This window comes from Rhipicephalus microplus, unplaced genomic scaffold (assembly GCF_043290135.1).
Source record: "Rhipicephalus microplus isolate Deutch F79 unplaced genomic scaffold, USDA_Rmic scaffold_13, whole genome shotgun sequence".
In the NCBI taxonomy this organism is placed as follows: Eukaryota; Metazoa; Arthropoda; class Arachnida; order Ixodida; family Ixodidae; genus Rhipicephalus; species Rhipicephalus microplus.
In genome coordinates this window covers 30,903,028-30,926,816 of record NW_027464586.1, presented here as the reverse complement: position 1 = coordinate 30,926,816, position 23,789 = coordinate 30,903,028, and the positions used below count along the sequence as shown (strand labels likewise).

At 44.2% G+C, this 23,789-nt stretch overlaps 2 protein-coding genes across 13 annotated transcripts in view; one reads left to right on the top strand and one right to left on the bottom strand.

Moving 5' to 3' along the window:
* The window catches only part of Coq7 (ubiquinone biosynthesis protein COQ7, mitochondrial), a 98,000-nt gene that overhangs the window by 11,269 nt on the left and 62,942 nt on the right, over positions 1 to 23,789 (top strand). The window contains exons 2-3 of one of the 4 annotated variants that reach the window (XM_075882710.1): positions 1,852 to 1,926; positions 16,989 to 17,041. In XM_075882710.1, the coding sequence (XP_075738825.1) occupies positions 16,992 to 17,041 (50 nt within the window). In that variant the 5' untranslated portion in view covers positions 1,852 to 1,926; positions 16,989 to 16,991. Of the gene's footprint in view, positions 1 to 1,851; positions 1,927 to 16,981; positions 17,042 to 23,789 lie in introns of all 4 variants that reach the window. The other 3 variants (XM_037414917.2, XM_037414916.2, XM_075882711.1) reach the window with 3 other exon arrangements.
* The window catches only part of shf (WNT inhibitory factor 1), a 331,946-nt gene continuing 316,077 nt past the window's right edge, over positions 7,921 to 23,789 (bottom strand). For all 9 annotated transcript variants that reach the window (XM_075882693.1, XM_075882694.1, XM_075882697.1 and 6 more), the window contains one exon: positions 7,921 to 8,508. Coding sequence is in view for 7 of the 9 variants with exons in the window: in XM_075882691.1 (XP_075738806.1) it covers positions 8,465 to 8,508 (44 nt within the window). In the remaining 2 variants the exon portion in view is untranslated. The remainder of the gene's footprint in view (positions 8,509 to 23,789) is intronic.

The window sequence follows — 23,789 nt, the reverse complement described above, 5'->3', positions numbered from 1 at the left end:
ACCCACTATGTCCTCGCTAGCAAACCAGCTAGCACTGTTTTGTCCGGCACCGGAGCAAGTGTAAGCAATGATAAAAGCGACAGCACAAGGCCCTCTTAACTTGACAAAATCTGCTCATCAACTACATGTGACACTACGGGCAGCAACCTTATTCGCAGCGACCAAGTTGGCTATCGTGGGATAATAAGATAAGTATTGAAAAAGCCACATTTCACGTGGCCGTCATTGGCCTTTGCCCTCAGTCTGTGTGCCCAACAGGTGACATCAGACACAGCATTAAGCCCTACACAGTTTATTAGGGCACACTGCCATAGAGGCGTAAAAATAACATTTGTTTTTGACCAAGTTGGTGCGAATAATTAAACTTCACCTTTGGGCTATAAAACCACGGAAATTAACAGAAACAAAATGGTGCATTGAGCGCCGATTACCAATCTAGAAATTATTAAAGCTATTGCATGCTCTGACGTAACAATAACTCATTTTACTGATGGCTATCACAAGCGAATACTCCCTATGAGAAATAAGAGCTCCATCATCATTGGCTTGGAAAATACAGTAGACTCTCAGTAAACGAAAATCTGTTAAATCATTGGCTTGGAAAATACAGTAGACTCTCAGTAAACGGAAATCTGTTAAATGGAAATATACTGCTTAAACGGAACGATTGCCTCTGGAATACTTGGTTTTAGGCTTGTATTCTGCACCCATGTAAACATTGCAGGAAAAAAAGATAAAACAGAACACAGAGTTGGCAACACAATGGAATAAACCACCGAGAAATTTGTAGGGTTAAATGTTGAGCTAGTTGGTTCCTGTTTACTCAAGGGAAAAACAGTTCAAAAGTTTGACAGGACATATGAACAGACAAGAACACATTGTGCTATTGTCAATCCTGCTCTTTGTATTGTGTTAAAAATTTGCACTGTTTTTTCCTATTGCAATCATGCAAGCTTCATGAAATATGATGACCTTTGACCTTGTCTCTTCCGAGTTAAGGCTAGCAAAGAAGCCTGTAAATGCTCATCAGCATGAGAGCAACGAAAATGTGCAACTACGGTATAACATACTTCAATTTGCATGAAAGGTACAACTTCCAAGATATTAGATGAAAAAATGGCTCAGACTTCATTCTCTACTCTAATTAGCATTCTTGAACAAAGGAATTCTTTAACCCTTTCAGCCCTGGATTTTTTATTTTGGTCATATACACTTTTTGTGCGCGTTTTTCTAGTAGTTAGGACCTCAGAAGACCACAAACAAAAAATTGAGCCACTGGTAGAAGTATTTTCGGATTAATTAACGTGTCATCAAATTAGATAATTAGGGCTCTGTGATCGGAAATTGTAAAAAGTGACTTATTTTTTTCCGCCAATCAATGGTGCACACAAAATGAAAACCAACGTCTTACTTTTCAGCCTAATACTCACTGAAACACTTTCGGTACGTCGTCCCGAAAATGGCGCTTACCCACCTCAACTTACGCGCCTCGGCTTCACGGAAGACCTCGGTCACGCTTCTTCTTCTTTGTGGCTGCTACCCCCACAAACCTGCCGCAATATTGGTGTCAATTGTAGTGGGGATCATTGAAGAACTATGCCCCCAAGAATGAGCAGTATTGGTTACGTTTCCGAGATACTAGGGGAAAATTTGTGCGGTGGTGTCAATTGACACCGCCAGGGCCGAAAGGGTTAATAAGATGATTTTGAACTACCGATAAGAAACTTTTGAAGGAATGGATTACACACATGTGACGCTCATGAACATAGATCCCTTTAGTGTCCCATAGAGCGGTCTGGGGTCCGGGCTCACCCGATGTTTTTCTTCCTTCTGCCCGCATTCTCTTTCTAGAGAAGAAGTCAGTGTCATTCACAGACGAGACCCTGAATTGCTACAAATAAAGGCAGCACTCGCCGCAACCAGCAGGTGATTGTTCCTCTGCCCTTTTCGCCTGGCCGCTGCTGCTGTGCTCAGACCATTTATGTGCGCGTACGCTCATGCTGAATGTATACGCTGCCAAAGTATGCCGGTGCTGAAGCGTGTAGTAGTGGTTCAGCAAAACTGCCCCGATTATTTCTACGATTTGGCAGATAGGGTGTGCCTGGCTTTCTTCTCATTTCAGTGTATGTTTTGATGGCTGTAGTTCCATTTTAGTTATCCTGTTGTGACTGACATTCATGGGTTGTCCTTTGTAGCACACTTGTTTTCTGCATTCCTTTTCCTTGCTAAAGGCATGGTAACAAAGCCGGGTTGAAACGGTGCATTCTATTTTGGCGATTTTTCATGTATACTGATGAAATACGTGAGAACTACTGCTTTTTTGTTATTACTGTGGGTTCTGAGTAAGTACAGTGCACTGCGCCTAGGCTAGCTCTGATGAGTCGTGCGTTTCAGCCATCACCGATATAATTTACAAAGGCACATTAAGCATTCAAAATATCATGAAAAAGTAACTGATAAAACAACTTTTTCAGGATGTTCTTATCTGCATATAAATGAAACCAGTTTATGCAAACACAGATAATCAGGACTATGGAATTTCCCTTGGATGCAGGATATTTCTTTCCTTCACAAGGAACATTTCTCGAAGGTACTGTTCAAAAAGAGTTCAGACAGTTCTTGCACATAAATTTGATGGTGCTGTTATCTTCAAATTTCATGACTGACGGTGACCACAAGTCTAAATACAAAGTTGTTTAAGTAAATGGGACTGTATGTTATTTTGATAATTGTTTCCAAATAAGGTGATATACCATGATGACTGAGTTGAGGGTGTTTGTAGGCCGCAAGGTTTATACGTTGATATATGGTAAATGTGTTCGTGGTACCTTATGCATGCAAGTACACAGGATCAGTATCTTTGTGTTTGTCATGGGTTTTTTTGTTGTGTGTGTCTAACAACATTTACGTGTTTTCACATCTTAACTGGAAGAACTGTTTTTATATGGTTATAGTGGCTAATAATATTAGAGCTGTACAAATAGTGAAATTCTAGGTGCGAAGCAAATTTGAATATTGAAGTGTGAGTGCGAGTTGAATCAAATATTTTGCTAATATTGCTCGAAGCTTCGAGCTGCAATTGAATCCAATCTGGGCACAGACACTACTGACTTGGGTGTGATTCATGGCTGCCACCCATCACCTGGTTGTGCATCCTGCGCTCTCAGCCACGGCTTTAGTAGTCATGTAGAGGTTTCAGGGCATTGTGTATGTTTGTGAGTCCTAGACTCAAAGGTGCTACAGAGAGGAACGTTCCTCTCTAAAAGGCGAACCTTAAGCATCCTTCAAGCTCTTTGACTTATATTGTTTTAAATCACTGCTCAGTTTAAGTGCGACTATTCCTTCATTTTGATGCATGTTGCAATAGCTGTTCACGTGAAGGGCATGCTTATTGATTGCTCGCAAAAGCATGGCACAGTTTAGCACTATCATGTGTGGTTGCTCTAGGGATGCGTGCATGTGTGTCCTCAAACAAGTGATCATATGCTCTACTACAGTAGACTCTCAGTAAACACTTTCTATCAAGATGAGCCAAATAAATTTTTTTCTTGTTCTTTTCATTCCAATTTCAGTATACTTCATTCAGTGTTTTCAAGCAACATATTAGGCGTACTTGGCGTGTTAGCATTTGATTTTTCAGGGGCACTTCTGATAAGAGGAACAAATGATCGTGGTAAGTTCGAGTTCGTCTTAAAGGGAGTGTACAATATTGGCAAATTACAATAAAATTAGCTGACAAAAAAAAACGGCATATGTTACCCCAGACGGTCTTTACGAATTTAACAAGATGCCATTCCGATTGTTTAATGCGCCTGCAACACTCTAAAGATTCATGGACACTAAACTGCGAGGTTTGAAGTGGCATATTTATATGTGCTACCTTGGCATTGTTGTGATCTTAAGATCCACATTTGTGAAGCACAACACTCGTTTAGATATTGTACTCAACTGTAAAGAAGCACCATTTTGCAGAGCGCCAAACTTCAGTGTTAGGACATCTCGTGGATAAAGATGGCATATGACCAGACCCACAGGAGACGGCAGCCGTTGCATCATTTGAACCACCTGAATCTGTGAAACAGCTTCGTAGGGCTATGTTAATATATTTGGTGGTTCATATCTGGCTTTGCGTATAACCCCTGCCTGCTGAAGAATTTTCTATGCAAGAGCACTCCCTTTCAATGGACCCCTAGGTGTGATGCAGCCAGCGATTCGGCACTTCGACCCTTCTCCTCCTACAGAGATTCACACAGATGGAAGTGGTGTCGGCATCGGTGCTGTTCTCATTCAATGCTCTGGCAACAAAGAACATGTCGTAGTGTACGCAGGCCTTTCTCTAAGCAAGCCAAAATGCAAAACACTCTAACCGACTAGGAATGCCTCGCAGTAATATTTGCCGTGCGACGGTTTCACTCCTACGTTTACAGTCCCCCACTTACCGTAGTCACAAACCACCATTCCCTGTGCTGGCTGGTCAACCTTTGTGACCTGTGCGGACGCTTCGCTCAATGGGCCCTTCGTCTACAAGGATATGGGTTCACTATTTTACACAAAGTGGCCGCCAACATGCTGATGCGGACTGCCTTTCTAGAATGCCCCTGCCCTACCCACGACAGATTGCAAAACTGACAACTGTGACCACCTCGTCGCTTTCCTTTCCGCTGACTTCGCCAACGCATCGACCTTCGCCACTGAGCAGCGCAACGACTACAACTTGAAAGGTCTTTTCCCTCCATCACAAGGCACGGTAGCAGCCCTACCCCTTCAGTGGTGTCGCATCACGACCACTCCGAACTAAGGCAGATCGATGGCTCCCATTGAAGAGCACACGTTTCTACTAGCATTGAATGAAATAAAGGAGGCACTATTCACACGAAGGATGCATGCATGACTCGCTCAGAAGGCTTCTTCAGAGAAATAAGGAATGTTACAAAGAAGTGTACCTGCAAGTGGAGACCAAGAGAAACTGCAAAAGAAGAGGAGAACGACACTGGTTCTGCTATCACCGCAGTCTTTCGTGCCGCTGCTCTCATTAAACTCCCCCTCTAAACCTTTCCTGAGTGCGTTACAATATGCGTGAAGTATCGCTGCATTGAATCTATCGTAGCATCGAGATCTTTAAAAAAAAGGACGTGAAAGTAAGTTTTTCACACGCATTTGCAACAGCCACATTGTATGCCAGGAGAAGTGTGAGTGGTAGTTGAATTATTGTGGTTTAGAGCTAGATACCTCATTGTCTCGAGTTACTACAGTAGTCAGCCAAAATAAGCACACGTGACAGATGCCTCCTCGTTTGCCGCGGAAACCCAAGCGGCTATTGTCCCTGTATGAAACTATGGACAGAGTTCAGTGACCAAAAAAAAGGCATTGAAAAAAACTGGCGCTAGCTTTAGCAGGGTTTTGCTACCACATCCTAACCAAGTTGGACCATTTGCATTTTGTCACGTTTCAGATATTCTTCCTGTCAAAATATTTGAAACTTTGAATGCTAGCTACTATTCAAAAGTCAAATAACCAAATTATCAGATGAGGTGTTATTCAAATCAAATTAAAAACTCAAATATTCACACAACCCTATTTTCGTGCCTGCTCAAAGAATATGGCACTTACTAAAGAAGTCCAAGTTAACAAAACTGCTAGGTTTCTCGATTTAGATATCATTTTTAAATGACAGGCACGAATCTTGGAGTATGCCCCCAGGTCTAAAAATCCGCTTCTACCTCCTGAATCTGTGCACTTAAACTTAGTGAAATGAAGCGCTGCTCTTCATGAATGCCTCCAGTAAAAGTTGTCAGCATCTCAAGGAGCAAAGCCTTGATAAGCAGGTGGATTGGCTGAAAGCATCTGGGTTTCTCTCGCCTCTCTTGCTGGAGAAACATTGGCCTAAAAAATGAGGAAACTACATGCCTGACAACTTGATGAGACAAGGAACATTGTGGTGAAGCCGTACTTTTGCAAGACATCTTACGGGCTCATACGAGTCTTCCAAAAGTTTGGTGAAAACTAAGTGCTCTCAGCCCCTCACAGGCTTTCGGGTCTTTGTACCCGTATCTCATGCAGTGAGCGTAATTCAACTTGCGAAACTAGTCACCAAACCGTTTTCACTGAGTGCAGCATAGGGGTTGTTCAATCCCGGCAATCTGCAGAGATGTTTATATCTGCCACATGGGGCAGTGTTTAAAAGAGCGTGCCTACTGTGTGCAATGGGTCACAGGCAGCAACCTAGCGTTGCTTGTGAATGGTCGCGAGCCTTTGTGTCCGCATTCTGGGAAAGACTGAATGCAAAGTGCTTGAAGAATAGCCACGTGCGCATAAGTGAATATCACAGAGAAAGTATGTCTATAAGGGCATCGGGCAGATCCTTGAGTTATAGGTTGTGCGCATGCATGGGTAACGTCTTCGAATTCATATATATGCCTCAATAAAGTGGTTGCCTTCTTCTGCATTCTTGCCCTTAGTTTTCACTGGTTTTTCTTGAATCTAAACATAATCCAACAGGCTCAGCTTTTCACGCTTCTGGTATTTTTAAAGGCCATCTCCAGCAATTTTTCGAGGTCTCAGTGAAATTCATTGGGTACGTTCGTTTGCACCATTCATGCCAAATTGCAGACTCAAGAGCTTTGCAGATTTTTTTCAAATGAATTTTACAGCTTACCTCCGAACGCTCGCCTCGCTTGCCAAAATCAATGGCAACATTGTGGGTGTGATGATTTTTGCAAAGCGGAAGTGACGGAACTGATGTGCCACTGCTGCGTCTGCTTGTCTGCAATGGATTTTGTGGGTTTGGCTGGCGCTTCGTTGGTTGAGTGAGTGATGTGCTTTTCGTTATTGGTGGGCGTGCCATGGCAACTGGTGTTGCCTTGTGGGCCACACACAATTCACGATACATTCACCATAACAGCATAAGCGTTTGAGTCGATTGCCAGAGGCACAAATTTCGACGACCTGGACAAGGCATTATGTGCAATCAGGCAGGTTCGGGTAAATACTACTACGTCATACGTAGAAGTGCACTCGATTGGGTTTCAGTTTTGTTATTCGGGTTTTTCGCTAATTAAATATTTTTTCCAATTCGCTGAGCATTTCAGCTATCGGGCGTATGACGAGAGTGTATAAGGAACATAAAAGCACCACTACCCTGACATGGTAAAAAAAATAGCCGGAATTGGCCTTTAAAGTGCACTTACATTGCATAATAAATGGTGCTCTGGCATTTCGACTGAGTCAATGTGTGACCGTCAAAGGCCAGGATCAAGTCCTCGACCTTTGGATCAGCAGCGGAGGACCATAACCTCTGCTCCACCACAGTGCACTTTCTGCTAGACAAGACCGACTCGCTGGATTCCGTGCCGACCGGTTGTGTTCTCCCGATCTCCGACGTCAGCATGGCTCTGGCCGACTGGGCTGGCCCTACGCCATTTCCTGGCGCCGATCTCCGACAACAGCGTAGCTCTGACCTACTGGACTTGCCCTGCCATCTCTTGATGCCGACAAGAGCTCTCGCAAGTGGTGCCCCGTCCTCGGACTCCTGTGACCGTGTTTCCATCTTTTCTATCGAGGACATATCGAGGAGAATCCCCTCGATATGTCCTCGCTCGCTGGCTTAGTGCATCAATCTTTCTCTATACCTTTATTCCTATCCTTTTAATCCCTCCTCACCCCCATTCCCTGTGAACTACTGTTGAGCTGTCACACCGTGATACAGACAGTTACGGAGCTCACTTTTCTCTTCTTTTCCCTCTCTCAGAATCACTTCAGGCAAGACCGACTTGAATTATGTTTCAATGAAGCTTCTTTTTTACACAAACTACTGAATTTGCATGACACTCTTTCCATCTTGTTCACATGCATCACATCCTCCTTGAATTCAATTGCACTCATCACGAATGTCATGCAAGAGAAATGTGATTCAGCTTCGAGTCAGAGAAATGACAACTTTATTGCCTTCGTAAGTTTTTTGACAGTGTCAACAAACCAGTTCGCAGCTTCATTTGTGAACTGCGATTTTTTTTGAAATCCTAGTATGAATGAATTGTTTAAATGAGGATGCAAACAAAAAACAAGTCAATTAATGGATTACAGCTGTGTGTGGACACACAGGTGGCACAAATCCAATAAGCAGGACTAGATGGGGCGAGTGTCGCAGTCAAATGGTGGCCTTCCGCACTGGTGAGACCTTGGTCACTGAAGAGTGGCAGCACATTTGGCACATTATGCTCTGAAGCACATCAGCGTTGGCTGCTTCTATGGCTAGAAACCACAACAATCTGTCTTTGGCACGTCGCTTGTGGTTTCATAGTTTTTGTGTGTTGATATGAAAACACGTGATGCACAAAGCACCTTATTTACACAGAAACATTTACAACACATGCGGCAGCTTGCATCAGGTGGCTTCTGTTCCTGTGTCACTGCAGCACACCACTGTATGTGCATTGAAGTGTAAGCTTTCAAATATGGGCAGCTTTCAGACGAACTGCTTTTTCCGACGTTCTTTCCTCCTAGGTATACCTGCAGCATTGAGTACAAGCAGCACTGTTAAACACCACGAAAGCCTTGTGTATTTACACACTACATAATTATTTTCGTATGAAAGCTGTAGGTAATGTTGCTGTTACCACTCTCACAAAATGATTTACAATATTCGCTGTTCAGTTTAGCATATGCACGCTAAATACAGGGCATGCATACATAGACTGCGAAAGAAAACACAACAAATAACATCTGTAGAGTCTTAACTTCTTTCTTCTGTTTGAGCATGTCTTTTAATGTGAATCATAGCAACAGCTCAGCTCTCTGGTATTCTTATTGATAGTTTGGCAGAACAGGTTTGTAGTGGTATTTGCGTTGTGGCAATACCTCCCAGGTGCCTTTGAAGTCTTAAAGGGGCCCTGCAACATTTTTTGAGCTTGGTCAAAAATGTTGCCATCTGTAGTCGACAGTTTTGAGAACGAGTGGTTTAGGTGGCATCACCATAAAGCTGAAGTGCACGGCCATTGGCTGATTTGAGCATCGCGAACTGCGTAGTTATCATGATCACTATGGAGTTGAGCGGTGTACCCAGGTGCCCGCTTGCAGTCACATAGAAGGGGAGTCTGGCATTCGATGTAAAAATAAACAATCGATAGGTATCATACATTCTGCGATTCAATGTTATGTGAAATGGTAGATGATGAGTGGCGTATACAGGATTTTTTCTTGCTTTGAGTCAAGCATGGCAAGTTAGATCAACTTCTTTGTGCACATTTAGTACCTATTGATGTATTATATCGCAGGCAGGGCTGTAGTGAGGAATGGGGAGGGGAGAATATGCCTTGAATATTGAGGGGAAGGGGTAGGCTAATAGAGCCTTTTAGCTGCATGAATTATCGGGCGCGTACTAGGCACACTGACTATACCGAGGACTGATATATGGCCCAACGGGACATTGGTATTCATCTTAACCTTTTCAGTACCAGCAGAATCATTCAATACTGCTTGTGGTCACGAAACTTTGAGGTCACGCAGCTTCATATGCTGCCAAAAGTTGCAACAACACGGTGCCACAGAGGCCATTGTTTGCATGCCAAAATGCTTGCACGATGCGACATAAATCCTATCTGGTGATTTCAATTTGCCTGATGTTGACTGGCTAACAATGTCCCCCAAAATTCGTAATGACAAGGTAGGAGAGGCAATGCTTGATATTGCTTTTGCCTTTGACCTTACTCAAGTTGTTGAAGGCTTCACAAGAATTCAGGATAGCAGTAAGACTCTACTAGATCTTTTCTTCGTAAGCGGTAGCATTTTCGAGAACGCCACATCTCAAATCATGCCAGGAATTTCCGACCATCAGGCCGTCTTCCTTAGCCTCAGCAATGTTAAAGTCGACAAAGCTAACGAAGCTTCGTATTTTCGAAACTTTTCCAGAGCCGATGACGAAGCTATAATAGACGTGCTTTCGTTTCATCTAGATAATTTCTCTCGCAGTGATGCAAATGTTCACATTCTTTGGGCTTCTTTTACGAAACTTGTACATGAATGTATTGAACAATTTGTGCCATTGATACGCAAGAAAAACAAACGTGTGAATGCCTGGATAAGTCGTTCTGCTATACATTTGCAGAGAAAATTAAAGAGGTTAAAGAAAAAACGTCGATCTGTAGGCGACTGCGTAAACCTGGAATCCAAAATTTCAGATTTGTCTCACAAAGTTAAAACACAAGTTGCAGCTGACAAAGACAAATATTTTTCAGTTTCATTACCTAGTTTCATTACTAGTTTGCCGCAGAAGTTTTGGCAAGCAATTTCCCCATCTTATACTGATGTGGATGCTTTTACCATTAATGGTGTCCAAATTACTGATGCCACAAAAATTGCAAATGCATTCAATAGGCAGTTTCAGTCCTGCTTTACTAATGATGATGGCAAACTGCCTAATTTTGTGTCACCATTACCGCCGATGCCTGACATTACCGTAAGTGAAAAGGGAATTTTCAACATGCTCTTGAAACTTGATGTAAAAAAATCTGGTGGTGCTGACGAAATACCCAATGCCTTTCTCAAAAGGTACGCTGAAGGGGTTGCCAAATATCTTTGCATTCTTTTTACAAAATCGTTGAAAGAAGGACAGCTGCCAATCGATTGCAGGACAGCCAAAGTGAAACCACTTCATAAAAAGGGTAAGAAAGATGAAATTAGTAATTATAGGCCAATATCACTATTGTCAACAGTTTGTAAGTTGCTCGAGCATATAGTTCATAATCATATTTCGGAATTTCTAACTGCTCATAATGCCCTATCCGAGTCTCAACATGGATTCAGAAGAGGCTACTCTACTTGTACCCAATTAGTTCAGACCGTTTACGATTTTGCATTGACAATTAATAATGGTGAACAGACTGACGCAATTTTTATGGATTTTTCAAAGGCGTTTGATAAGGTTTCTCACAAAAAATTAATTTTCAAACTAGACAACATACTCAAAAACAAGCAGTTAACTAAATGGATTTTATCTTACCTTCATAGCCGTCAGCAATATGTTGTATTTAAAGATAAATGCTCTGAGAGGGTTTCTGTGGAATCTGGCGTCCCCCAGGGTTCGGTACTTGGACCGCTTCTTTTTCTTTTATATATCAATGACATTGTGAATGACATACCCGTTAACATAAAACTCTATGCAGACGACTGCGTTATTTACTCCGAGGTAAAAAATTCTAATGACCAAATAAAGTTAAATGCCGCATTTCAAAAAGTTAAATCTTGGTGCGACAGTTGGCAGATGCCCATAAACTTTGAAAAAAACCGTATTTATGCGCATTTCACACAAAAAAGAGCCCCTCTTGTTCCAATATTGCTGTAACAATATATACCTTGCTGAGGTGCAGTATTACAAGTATCTAGGGGTTTACATTACAAACAACTTGACGTGGAATAAACATATCGATTATATTGCAGCTTGTGCTAACACAAGACTTTCATTTCTTAGGAGAGTTCTCAAGCACTCCACTCCCACTGTGCGCTTGCTGGCGTACAAATCAACAGTTCTACCCATTCTAGATTATGCAGTCGTTATATGGGATCCTTTTACGTTGACTAATAAAAAGAAGATTGAAAAAATACAAAGAAAGGCAGCCCGTTTTATATACAACAGTTATGGTCGCACATCTGTTAGTGCACTGCTAGCGAGAGCTAATTTTCCACCAATAACTGAAAGAAACCGAATTTCTCGTCTCAAATTTTTATATCAACTAATTAAGAAGCACTATAAGATAGACACTAGCAAATTATTGTCTTTCTCCTCTGGGTATCCGACAAGGCATCGCCGTAACCTCTCCATTACGCCCTTTCAAACACGCAATAACTGCTTCACGTATTCATTTTTCCCGAGAACAGTCGGGGAATGGAACAACCTAACTAATGACGTTGTTTTACAGCCATCACTTGAAAAGTTTGCCTTGTGTTTAACTGCATAATATATATGTGTGCATATGTGTGTATGTATATGTATGTATATATGTGTATATATTTGAAATTGTGTAGAATTATCACCCGTGTTTTTTCCAATCCTTGCGTATGTGACTCTGTTTCTGGAATATTTATTATCCTGTACATTTTGAATTGTATTTTGTCGCCATGGTTGATCATGTATTCGTGAATTTTGTATATCAGTTTTTCCCTTTTTTTGTAATTCCGAGAACTGTACTTTGCTTCCGTATTTTTGTTCTTGTTCACCTAGGAATATTTATGATTGTACTTCCCACCCTGCTATAATCCCTCATGTGGGATTGCAGTATCTACAAATAAATAAATAAAATAAACTAATGGCTGTGGTTCCGTCTCTGCATTGGCTGAGTTCCTTTTGACACAGTTCAAATGTGAGTGTGGGACAACTACGCCAAACACACTGTGCGCAACAGCGGGTGGTTATGTTCACAAGAGAGCAACCAAAAGGCGTGTTTGGTTTACAGAGTAACAAGGAGCAGCGCTACAAAGGAGAGTAGGCCCTACAGATGCTGGACAGGAGCGATTCAAATTTTGGATCTATGTCCGTGCATATGTGCACAAAGCACATTGATGCCTCACATTCTCACTGCCTTCAATTTCAATGGCCTAAATGTTCTTCGGAATGGGTATCATGCTGGCGCAAAGTCGTTGCTGGCAAAGCACATCAATTTGATTTTCGTGATTTTTAGGCAAAATCTCTCTTATAGAAGCAGCCCTTGCAGTGACGATTGGTTGATCTCCTGTTAAAATACTTCTCACAGTCTAACAGTAAATTGAACAGCCGTGCTGGGCGAACTATTGACTTTCTACACAATGAATAGATCGTGATTTCTCACTGGTGAATGTGAATGCAACACTCTAGATGTTTGCTCCTTTTTACAAGTGGTACCACTGCGGCCACTGTTGTGAGAGTTCAGCCCTTAATTTTAGACAAATAATAAAAGTGCACCTATTAAATTATTGAGATTAATATAGCTCACCAGGCCATAGGTGGCCGCATTTCTCTCGCTGCGAAAAAGAACAAAACAACATTCACAGAATATCCTCAGAGTTGATAATGAGAGGGCACTGGAGCAACGTCTGTCTGTAAGTCCATCCATCCGGCAACTATATGAAATCGTCAACTATATACGAAAACCACTAGTGCCATCTAGTGATTGGGGCCATTTGTTCATCTGTCTGTTGATCTGTCCATCAACTATACGAAATCGTCAGCTATATGAAAACCACTAGCACCATCTAATGATTCTGTCCATCTGTTTGTCTGTCTGTCCATCCGTCCATCAACTATATGAAATCGCCAACTATGAATGAATGGATGAATGTATTGATATGGCTGTACCCTTTAGATTGGGAGGTGGCTAACGCCACCTAGCCGTAATACTTAGTGAACAAAAACTAGATTTATCTTTTTTTTTTCTTTTAAATGGTGATGTTAAGCACTGGCACATTGCAGTGAATGATTTATTTTATTTCGTGCCTTGATTGTAGCCACCAATCAGATAACCTTATTCTAGTTATTTTTACCCACTTAATGTCTATTTTGCCCTCCCTGTTGCTAAACCCCAGTGCTTTGAAAAACTCTGCGCCATCATCCTGAACTAGAGGATGAAGCCCTTTACAGAACATTATCAAGTGTTTGGCCGTTTTCTTTGCCTCTCCCCATGTATTGCATACTGTGTCTACTTCTTCGTATTTGGCCCGATAAGTCTTGGTTCGCAATACTCTCATCCTGGCCTCAAACAGCACAGAACTACCCCTAGATATATCATAGACTCTTTTGTTGCAATTTTCTGCTTGAAAGTTTGATGGATCTCTAGTGCCGACTTCATAATCATGTCTATTCTCCACATGTCGGTCTCCGTTTTCTTCACCTTCTTCTTAAACGAGAGTTCTTTTTGGTTTGGCCCCCTGCTGTTTGCCCCGCCGCGGTGGTCTAGTGGCTAAGGTACTCGGCTGCTGACCCGCAAGTCACGGGTTCAAATCCCGGCTGCGGCGGCTGCATTTCCGATGGAGGCGGAAATGTCGCAGGCCCGTGTGCTCAGATTTGGGTGCGCGTTAAGGAACCCCAGGTGGTCAAAATTTCCGGAGTCCTCCACTACGGCGTCTCTCATAATCATATGGTGGTTTTGGGACGTTAAACCCCACAAATCAATCAATTTTCCTGCTGTTTTTCAAGTATTTACCCATCAATTTTCTGGTTCACTTACTCCATTTTGTATCGACATTCTTTATCTACAAATAGCTGAAAATCTTCTTAGCCCAATGCTTCTCCTGCATTTCTCTCAATCGCTCCTCAAATTTTATCTTGCTGCTAGCTTCCCTGCCCTCGAATAATGTCCATCTTATATGCCCTTGTACTCCTTGATTTGGTGTATTCCTATGAGCTCCTAAAGGAAGCCTACCTTTCACGTTGCTTAATTTCTAATCTTGTTTGAACCTCTGATCTCATGCAAACTATACAAAAACCACGAACGCCATCTAGTCAGATTATTTTTAAGGACATATACACACAATGCCATCTAGTGAGCAATTCTTAAAGCTAACTAGAAGTGGGCACTACTACTACAACATACTACTTTGAGGGGCCCGACACACACCCTAAGGAAGCTTCATCCCTAAAAAAATGTCCACATACTTTTATTTCGTTAAAGGCCTTAGATGATGAAAGTAGATCTGAAGTGACAGGACAGCTTTTGAGATGAATTTCCCCTAATACATGCCATGGTGATGGGTCAGAATGTAGTGAAAGTTGAGTATTTATATGATGCAGTACATGGTAACACAATGGGAATTGTAGATGTTTCATCGTTGTAACAAAGGCTCTCATGATTTATAGTCGCTCTTTAATGTAAACATTTTGACGGAAGTCTATTTGGCTGGTTGGAAGAATAATTAAGGAAGTTAAATTACTTCCAGCCACAATCTTGAAGAAAGCCTGACGTTTCGAGACAGGCTTGGCCTCTTCTTCAGGAGCGGCTGTAACGGTCAAGGAAGCATCGACGCGCCTTGTTCCTTTCCCTCACGTTTCAGAGGTCATGCTCGTAGATCAGAGGCATTGTTGCCAGGGACCAGTTCACGTTCACCGGTGTGTGCTGAACATGCCAGGACTTGAGCAAGAGCTTCCATTTCAGAGTTTCCGTTGCTATGACATAAGTGCCGTCGCAGCCAATATTATGGTTATGCTTCTCACAATGCTCTACAAGGGCACTGTCTTGCACCTCCATCTTCCTGACCTCTTTCTTGTGCTGGCATATTTTTTCCTAGTAGCACTTACTCTCTCCTATGTAGCTCGCTGGGCATCCCACACATGCAACTTTGTAGACCATGCCCTGGTGTTGCTCCCACGCACCTGCAAACGGCACACGCAACCCCCCTTCATTACTTGCCACACCACCGGCTACAATGGGACCAATGAGACCAGCCCAACAAGTCGTCATCCTGTATGTTCAGGGAACTAGAAAACAGCTCGCCATGTCCTCTCAAAAGCTGTGGTCACGGTAGTTCATAAGCCGGCTTCAAAGCTCGCACGCTTATTACGGCAACCAAAAGATCGATGATCCAGGGAGCAACACCAGGGCGTGGTCTACACCACCAGTGTTACTAATGCAGAGTGGTAATATTAAATGACTGTTGCCATGCTTAAAACACAGTGCTCTGCCCTGTTTTTTCTGTATCTTCTTTGTTTTCGTGCTGTTTTTTACTATGAATATGTATCAATAAGCTCGAACTTCATATGCTTCTCTATGCGAAAGGCATGAAGTGTTTTTCATAGATTGCTACTGCCATGTGGGCTAAAAAATTGCAAACAAAGCAATTCATGATTATAATACATCTTTTGCAACAGAAGGAGTGAAAAATTAGGCCAGACGAGTGTGACTCCTAAATGGTGACATTGTTTTCATGTGCTAAGTACAGCTCGGTGTTGGTGGTTAAAGGGGCCCTCTAATGCTTCGAGACATTGGAGCTGACCGCATCACCTCGCAGTGGTACTCGCCAGAACTATTTCGAGCGGAAATGACAACGGAAGGCGTAGGCCTGTGATTGAATAAATGTAACGTTAGATGTAATTGTTGTTCTGTATCGAAATAGGGATTTATATTGGGTGCTTTTATTCTTTAGCACAGTTTTTCACTGAAAGTGGAAGAAGCTAAAGCTATCCGACTTTTTCAGCTTGAAAACTATAAAGCCAGTCAAAGAGGGTGTCGAAGGCCACGGCATTAGAGGGCTTGGCATTGTAGGAAACACGCCAGGAATGCGACAGGTGCCATTCTTTGAAGAAAGTGAAGGGAAGAAGCGTAAGAGCATTATTATATAGATGCCATCACAACAAAAAAGATTAATAAAACTACAAAACATTATGAACGCGTCCATGAGCTGCCTCGTTTCGCATGTGCTGTTCACTCTTCAAGTACCACATTATTTCTTACCATTGTAACGGCATTTTCAATACATTGGAAATAATAGGCAATACGGCATACAAGCCTCCTGTATGTAAGAGCTTTGATTTTATTTTATTTTATTTTATTGGGGAGCTTCAGATGTCATAGGATGAGGGAAACGGGGTCAAGTGACTGCATGATAATGGAGTTGAGAGTAGCCATTCATTTAAATGTATTTTGGCTTTTCTTAGCTGAATAACTTTGAACTGGATGTTCCTATTGCTACCATTCTTGCTTGTTCTAACTGGTAGGCTTTATGCTGCACAAAACAGGTATACCATGAAAAGCGATTGTCGGTGAGTGATAACTGGGGCACTGCAAAGGGTACTTTAGATGTAGATACTGTAGAATCTATCTTAACCAAGATTCTTAGCCAATTTAGCCAAATTTCATTGCTCCATGTGTTAACTTTGTTTTTCTGTGAGGTTTGTTCATGAACTAGTATTTAATTTTGCAAATTAGACAATACAGGCAATTGCGATCTATGTAGTGAAAATGGCTGCACTAAATGGAAGTCAGCCAGAATGAGCGTGACAACAATGTGCATTTGTGTGAAGCATGCAGGTCATGGACTGTGTGGCTAACCGAGTGAAGCCGCTGGCCAGACTGCACATCAGGTATGAGATTGTGATAACGTGTTGCTGCTCTCAACTAGGTTGTGAGAGTTTTGTGAACCTCATTAGAGTACCCCATGGCGAGCATGTGTTTGTGTTAAAGGGTGTGCAAACGCAAGAGAAGAGTCAAGACACCACAAACACCGAATGAAAACTGAAAAAGCCACACAATGGCAGTATAATATATACTAGATGGAAAAGCCCACTTATCTGTGCCTTTCCCAGCAAAAAAAAAAAAGGTGGACCTGTTAATACGGCATGCATGGCAGTCACCTAAAAAATTCTGGCACTTGATTTCTTCTTTACGCAAGTTAATTGATGATTGGCTCATGCATGCCCTACCAACACATGTTGCCAATATGCCAAGCTACAAGCATTAGACACGTTTCTTCGCTTCTGTGCCTGTACAAACTGTGCAATCATTGAATTTCAGTACGCACTGACACATTTGACAATGAAAACATAGATTGAAAGGCGAGCCTCCAGACAGTGATCTCTTACGTCCCATTAATCTCTGCTTAACACAGCGGCTCCTACAAGTAAATAAACAGCCGCAGCTAGACTAAACCTCATGCCTGTATGGCAATCAGTGAATTGGGTGGTGTGTTTGACGAAGCAAATTCAGTCATCTTCTTGTCTATCACCGATTCATTTTTTCTCTGTATTGCAGCACATATTTTACCTGACTGGAATTTGCAAGAACAACAATAATACTGTATCTGCCTCCCACTTTCTTTAGCTTTTCTTGCGTATTCAGTGATTTTAAGGAATAACTACCATGTATTTGTTACTGTTGCTTTTTGCAACCTTGCTCGTACTTTACAAAAAAACCCTTCTTCAAACGTTAAGCCACGATGCCCACAGCAACGTGAGCACATTAAAATTTAAGAATAACAGGGTTCGTAGCGGTCCTTGAAACCCTTGAAAACCCTGGAATTTGATAATAGCATTTTCAAGGCCTTAAAAACCCTTGAATTTTTTCAGGTCCTCAGATTTCTTTGAATCTCGTCAATAGGCTTCGGTTCAGCCAGTTTTAGCGGATTCCACTTGAACGCCTGGCAACTATGTACTCGAGCCAGCAAGGCATTCAATCCAATCCACTCCTGTAGCTACTGCGCAGTGCGACAGTATGGTGGCTAAAAGGGGGAGGTGGGAGCATCACCAGCTGCGGAGTGTAGGAACAGATCATGGCGGCAGCGGCGGCGCTGCTGTAGCTTTTTAGATCGGTCGGTGGGGGCGAGCGTCCTTGACGGCCAAACAGGCCAGGCGCTGCACGAGAAGGTATGCGCACTTTGCAGAGCTTGCGACCTCCATGTAATAACTGGAATGCAGCTGTGTGCACTAGCAATGGGGTGTTTTAAACGAAAATTTAAGCACGGAATGTATACCGAGATTAAGGCAACAAACTACCTCTAATGGCATGCAAACATATGCGGTAGCACCCAAAAGGCAAGGCGGCGTACTCCACGATAAGACCGTGCGTATAAGTTCGAATACCATTTGAAACGTCGGTGTAAAACGATCATATGCTCACAATCGCAATGTTCGGTACCTCCCTTTACATTTCAATGCGTAACTTTTAACGATTTTATTATATTGTAGTTTTTGCAGCTGTTCGCTTTTTCGATGAGTTTCGTGTCTGGTGAATTTTCTACACACCGAGTGACGTATATTCAATCAAGGAGATTTTAATAAAAATTGTATACATGCGCAACGTTCAGGGAATTAACAGCCTGCATCTTTATTTTTGTACATCGCCAATCTCATACAGCAAGCAGCTCTAAATTACAATCACATGAAAGCGCAACTCCACACATATTTACATTACGCCGCGAAGCTTCAAATAGTGCATTCGCTGCCGTCGCTTGCCCTCCCGTGCCTTGTTTTCCGCTTTTACAATGAAGTGCAGCCTTGTCATTGTATAAAACTTGACGAGCCTGTTAGTAACATCTCTGGAATGTTTTTCGCAGCCAAGATGAGTTAGCCGGTTTCTTGTCAACGCAGAAATGATGTCCATTATGCTATTTGCTTTAAGCTTGCTGAAGCTAAAGCAGCGCGCGAATGAGTCTTCCGTGTTTTCGATAAAAGCCTGCAGTTCATCAGATGGGTAGAGCAGCCCACCCCGGTCTACTTCTCTGATTAGGCAGGCATCTGCGGGCATATCAGAATCGCGTGGTCGGATAAGGGCTTTTGCACATTCAGGGCACTTGGTTTGGCTCAGCATCCTTCGGGCGACATATCCAGCAACGTAATGCATAACTCGGGAGTCGCTTTTTACCGAAACCATTGCGCAGTGATGTGTTGGGATGCCAGACGATTCAAGGATTTTATGTACTTCATTGAGACACCCTATGTCCATGAGTGAAGGCATAGTTCACTTTCATTTTTTCAAATCCGTTCGGATCGATGACGACTCTTGTGACATGAGGCATTGCTTTAAGCCGCACAATGTCCCTATTGTAACACTTCCATGCCTCTTTCACAACATCTATCCTGACCCTACCTTCGGGCACCTGGAGACCTGTCGACACAATGCTGTTGCGGGCGCACTTCACAAGATGTGGAAAGTCTGATAAGAAGTGCAGACTTCTGCTGTGATCTGCAGGGTGCTTCACTTTGCAAACAACTGACTTTCAAGAACCCTTGATGCCAAATTGTCGCCACATACTCCTGTTCCAGGATGCACCATCTGTGGTCACAAAATCCACAAAAAGCCCAGACTTCTCGGCAGTTAGTGTTGCATCGACAATGATTTTTGCAAGCACATCTGCCTTGACATTTCCATGGGAGCCGAAAACCCCTAAGATTTGCTGAAAGTTGCCTGAAAATGGCTGGTACAATACTACTAGACCGTGATCACACGTTTGTGTGCTTTGATCTAGAGAAGTGTATTTGCCCAAGTCAATGAAACCTTCGATGAGTCCACTGCTTGTCACTTTGAGGCTCTCCGAGAGCTTCAGCTCGTCAATTAAGAGACCTCCGTGCCTGTGAAACTCATCTATACTTTTGGTTTTTTTCTTCGATGGCAGCAAAAACATTATCATTGAACCCAAAGTTGCTATTATAATTTCTCACATACTTGTTCAAACAACTCTTGCTGGGCAAGACCATTATTTTGTGCTTTCGAATATGCTCATACAGCTTTGGGCATTTCATGCGCATTATAATGCAGTCCAGAAACCATTCATCGCTGTACTTCATCCCCTGTGTTCCTTTCCTTTTCGCTGCTTCAAAGCATGTTTGTACCTGCTGCCGCTGTTTCTCAGGCAGCTTAGACAGACTCTCCTGAAGGTTTGATTCAGAGAGGGCAGAATTACTTTGCTTCATTTTCGCAAGCATTTGCTTTAGTTCACTGACTTTTGCCTTTTCTCGCCTCAGCTGTCTTCCCCGCATAATTAGTTTCTTCGAAGCACGGTAACCAGTAGCCACTCTAGCTTTTCTCTTCTTATAGGATGCTTGGTTCAAAAGCAGTTTCCTTAGATACCTGCAGTGTATTGTCACGAGGTTGTGATACACGCAGCACTTGAGAGGAAGCACGCAGGAGTCAGGGCGGTGTCAGGCGAACTGTTTATTGGGCGAACTTGTGCCCAGCAAAACAGGGCCAAACACAACTCACAGCAACAGCGGCGTGAACAGTCGTCGGCCGACGGAAAAAAAAGACTCCCCAGTGGCGCACTGCGCCGGCTTTTATACACGCGTCTTAACGCGTTCCAGAGTGGCATACAAGATAAACGCGGCCTGCGTTGCGCTTAACAGAAAGTGATAGCGGCTTCCTTCGTAAACCAAAAGAACCGCACGTGTCAGTCTTTTATACACGCGTCATAACGCGTTCCAGAGTGGCATACAAGATAAACGCGGCCTGCGTTGCGCTTAACAGAAAGTGATAGCGGCTTTCTTCGTAAACCAAAAGAACCGCACGTGTCACTACCCCCCTCTGAAAAAACATCATCCCGATGCTAAAGACAGAACATAAGAGAGAGTACATGCAATAAATTACATTAACAATGCGTCACAGCTAATCAGCGCGCGTAATAAGGTTTAAGTCGCACCACGTGTACGACTTCGGGTCGTGCATGGTGTCGTTGGGATGACGTTAAGCCATCGGGCACGACCTCATAGTCCAGTTCACCACGACGTCGGACTACCTTGTAGGGTCGAAAGTAGCGTCGCAGGAGCTTCTCAGACAATCCCCGTCGTCATATCGGCGTCCAGACCCAGACAAGGTCGCCGGGTTGGTATTCGGTGTGGTGTCGTCGAAGGTTGTAGTGGCGCCTGTCGACCGTCTGTTGGCTCTTGATACGCAGGCGGGCTAGCTGTCGAGCTTCTTCAGCGCGATCCAGGTAGCTGGCAACGTCGAGGTCTTCTTCGTCGGTGCTGACCGGTAGCATGGCGTCAAGCGTCGTTGTTGGGCTCCGTCCGTAGACGAGCTTGTATGGAGCAAACTGCGTCGTTTCCTGCACGGCCGTGTTGTACGCGAAGGTTACATACGGGAGTATGGCGTCTCACGTCTTGTGCTCGACGTCCACGTACATGGCCAGCATGTCGGCGATGGTCTTATTTAGACGCTCGGTGAGGCCATTCGTCTGTGGGTGGTACGCGGTGGTTCGGCGGTGGCTTGTCTGACTGTACCTCAAGATCGCTTGCGTTAGGTCAGCCGTAAAGGCCGTACCTCTGTCGGTGATGAGGACCTCGGGGGCTCCGTGGCGGAGGACGATGTTCTCAATGAAGAACTTGGCGACCTCGGCGGCAGTGCCCTTGGGCAAGGCCCTTGTTTCGGCATAGCGGGTGAGGTAGTCAGTCGCTACGACAATCCATTTGTTGCCAGAAGTTGACGTCGGGAACGGCCCCAGTAAGTCCATGCCGATTTGTTGGAATGGCCGTTGAGGTGGTTCGACGGGTTGCAGAAGTCCGGCTGGCCTAGTTGTCGGCGTCTTGCGTCGCTGACAGTCTCTGCATGTTTTTACGTAGTGGGCGACGTCGGCAGTGAGGCGAGGCCAATAGTACTTCTCTTGTATTCGTGACAGTGTGCGGGAAACACCGAGATGTCCGGCTGTCGGGTCATCGTGTAATGCTTCCAAAACCTCTGGACGTAACGCTGAAGGCACCACGAGGAGGTGGTTGGCATGGAGCGGCGAGAAGTTCTTCTTCAGGAGGACGTTGTTTCGCAGGAAAAACGAATCCAGTCCTTGGCGGAATACTTTCGGCACGTCGGCGGTCTTGCCTTGCAGGTAGTCCATGAGGATCTTGAGCTCTGGGTCAGCTCGTTGGCGTTCCGCGAAGTCGTCGGTACTTATGGGTCCCAGGAAAGAGTCGTCGTCCTGGTCATCCTGGGGCGGCGGATCGACAGGGGCGCGAGACAAGCAGTCGGCATCGGAGTGCTTTCGTCCGCTCTTGTAGACGACGGTGATGTCAAATTCTTGTAGTCTGAGACTCCACCGTGCGAGGCGCCCTGATGGATCCTTCAAGTTAGCTAGCCAACACAAGGCGTGGTGGTCACTCACGACTTTGAAAGGCCTGCCGTACAGGTAGGGGCGGAACTTTGATGTAGCCCAGATGATGGCAAGGCATTCCTTTTCTGTCGTGGAATAATTGGCTTCTGCCTTCGAAAGTGACCGGCTAGCGTAACTGATGACCCTTTCAAGTCCGTCGGTCCTCTGCACGATCACGGCGCCGAGCCCTGTGCTGCTTGCGTCCGTGTGAATTTCGGTGTCAGCTTCTTCGTCGAAGTGCGCCAGTATTGGCGGCGTTTGCAGGCGTCGCTTTAATTCTTGAAATGCCTCGACTTGCGGCGTTTCCCATTTGAAGTCGACGTCGGCCTTCGTGAGGTACGTCAGTGGCTCGGCGATCCGCGAAAAGTTCTTCACGAAGCGCCTGTAATAAGCGCAGAGGCCAAGAAATCGGCGTACTGCTTTCTTGTCGGTGGGTGCAGGAAAGTCGACGATCGCAGCTGTTTTCTGTGGATCAGGGAGCACTCCCGACTTGCTGATAACGTGGCCAAGGAACAATAGTTCCTCGTAGGCGAAGCGGCACTTTTCTGGCTTCAGGATAAGTCCCGAGGCTTTGATTACCCGAAGAACAGCTTCAAGGCACCGGAGGTGCTCGTCGAAGTTGGAAGAAAATACGACTACGTCGTCCAAGTAGACGAGGCAAGTCTGCCACTTCAAGCCTGCGAGTACTGTGTTCATAACCCGTTGGAACGTCGCAGGCGCCGAGCAAAGACCAAAGGGCATGACCTTAAACTCGAATAGGCTGTCTGGTGTTATGAAGGCAGTCTTCTCTCGGTCTCTCTCGTCTACTTCGATTTGCCAGTAGCCGGTTTTGAGATCCATCGACGAAAAATACTTGGCGTTGTAGAGTCTGTCCAGAGCATCGTCTATCCGTGGGAGGGGATACACGTCTTTCTTCGTGATCTTGTTCAGGCGACGATAATCGACGCAAAAACGTAGGGTTCCGTCCTTCTTCTTCACCAACACCACGGGTGATGCCCACGGACTCGTAGATGGCTGAATGATGTCGTCACGCAGCATTTCGTCGACTTGTTGCTTGATGGCCTCGCGTTCCCGTGCAGAAACTCGGTAGGGGCTCTGACGGAGCGGACGGGCATATTCGTCGGTTATGATGCGATGTTTCGCGAGAGGGGTCTGACGAAGCCTCGATGTCGACGAGAAGCAGTCCTTGTATTGGTGGAGTAAGGCTTTGAGCTCCTTTTGTTGCTGCCTGGAAAGGCTTTGATTGACGTCGAAGGCGGGCG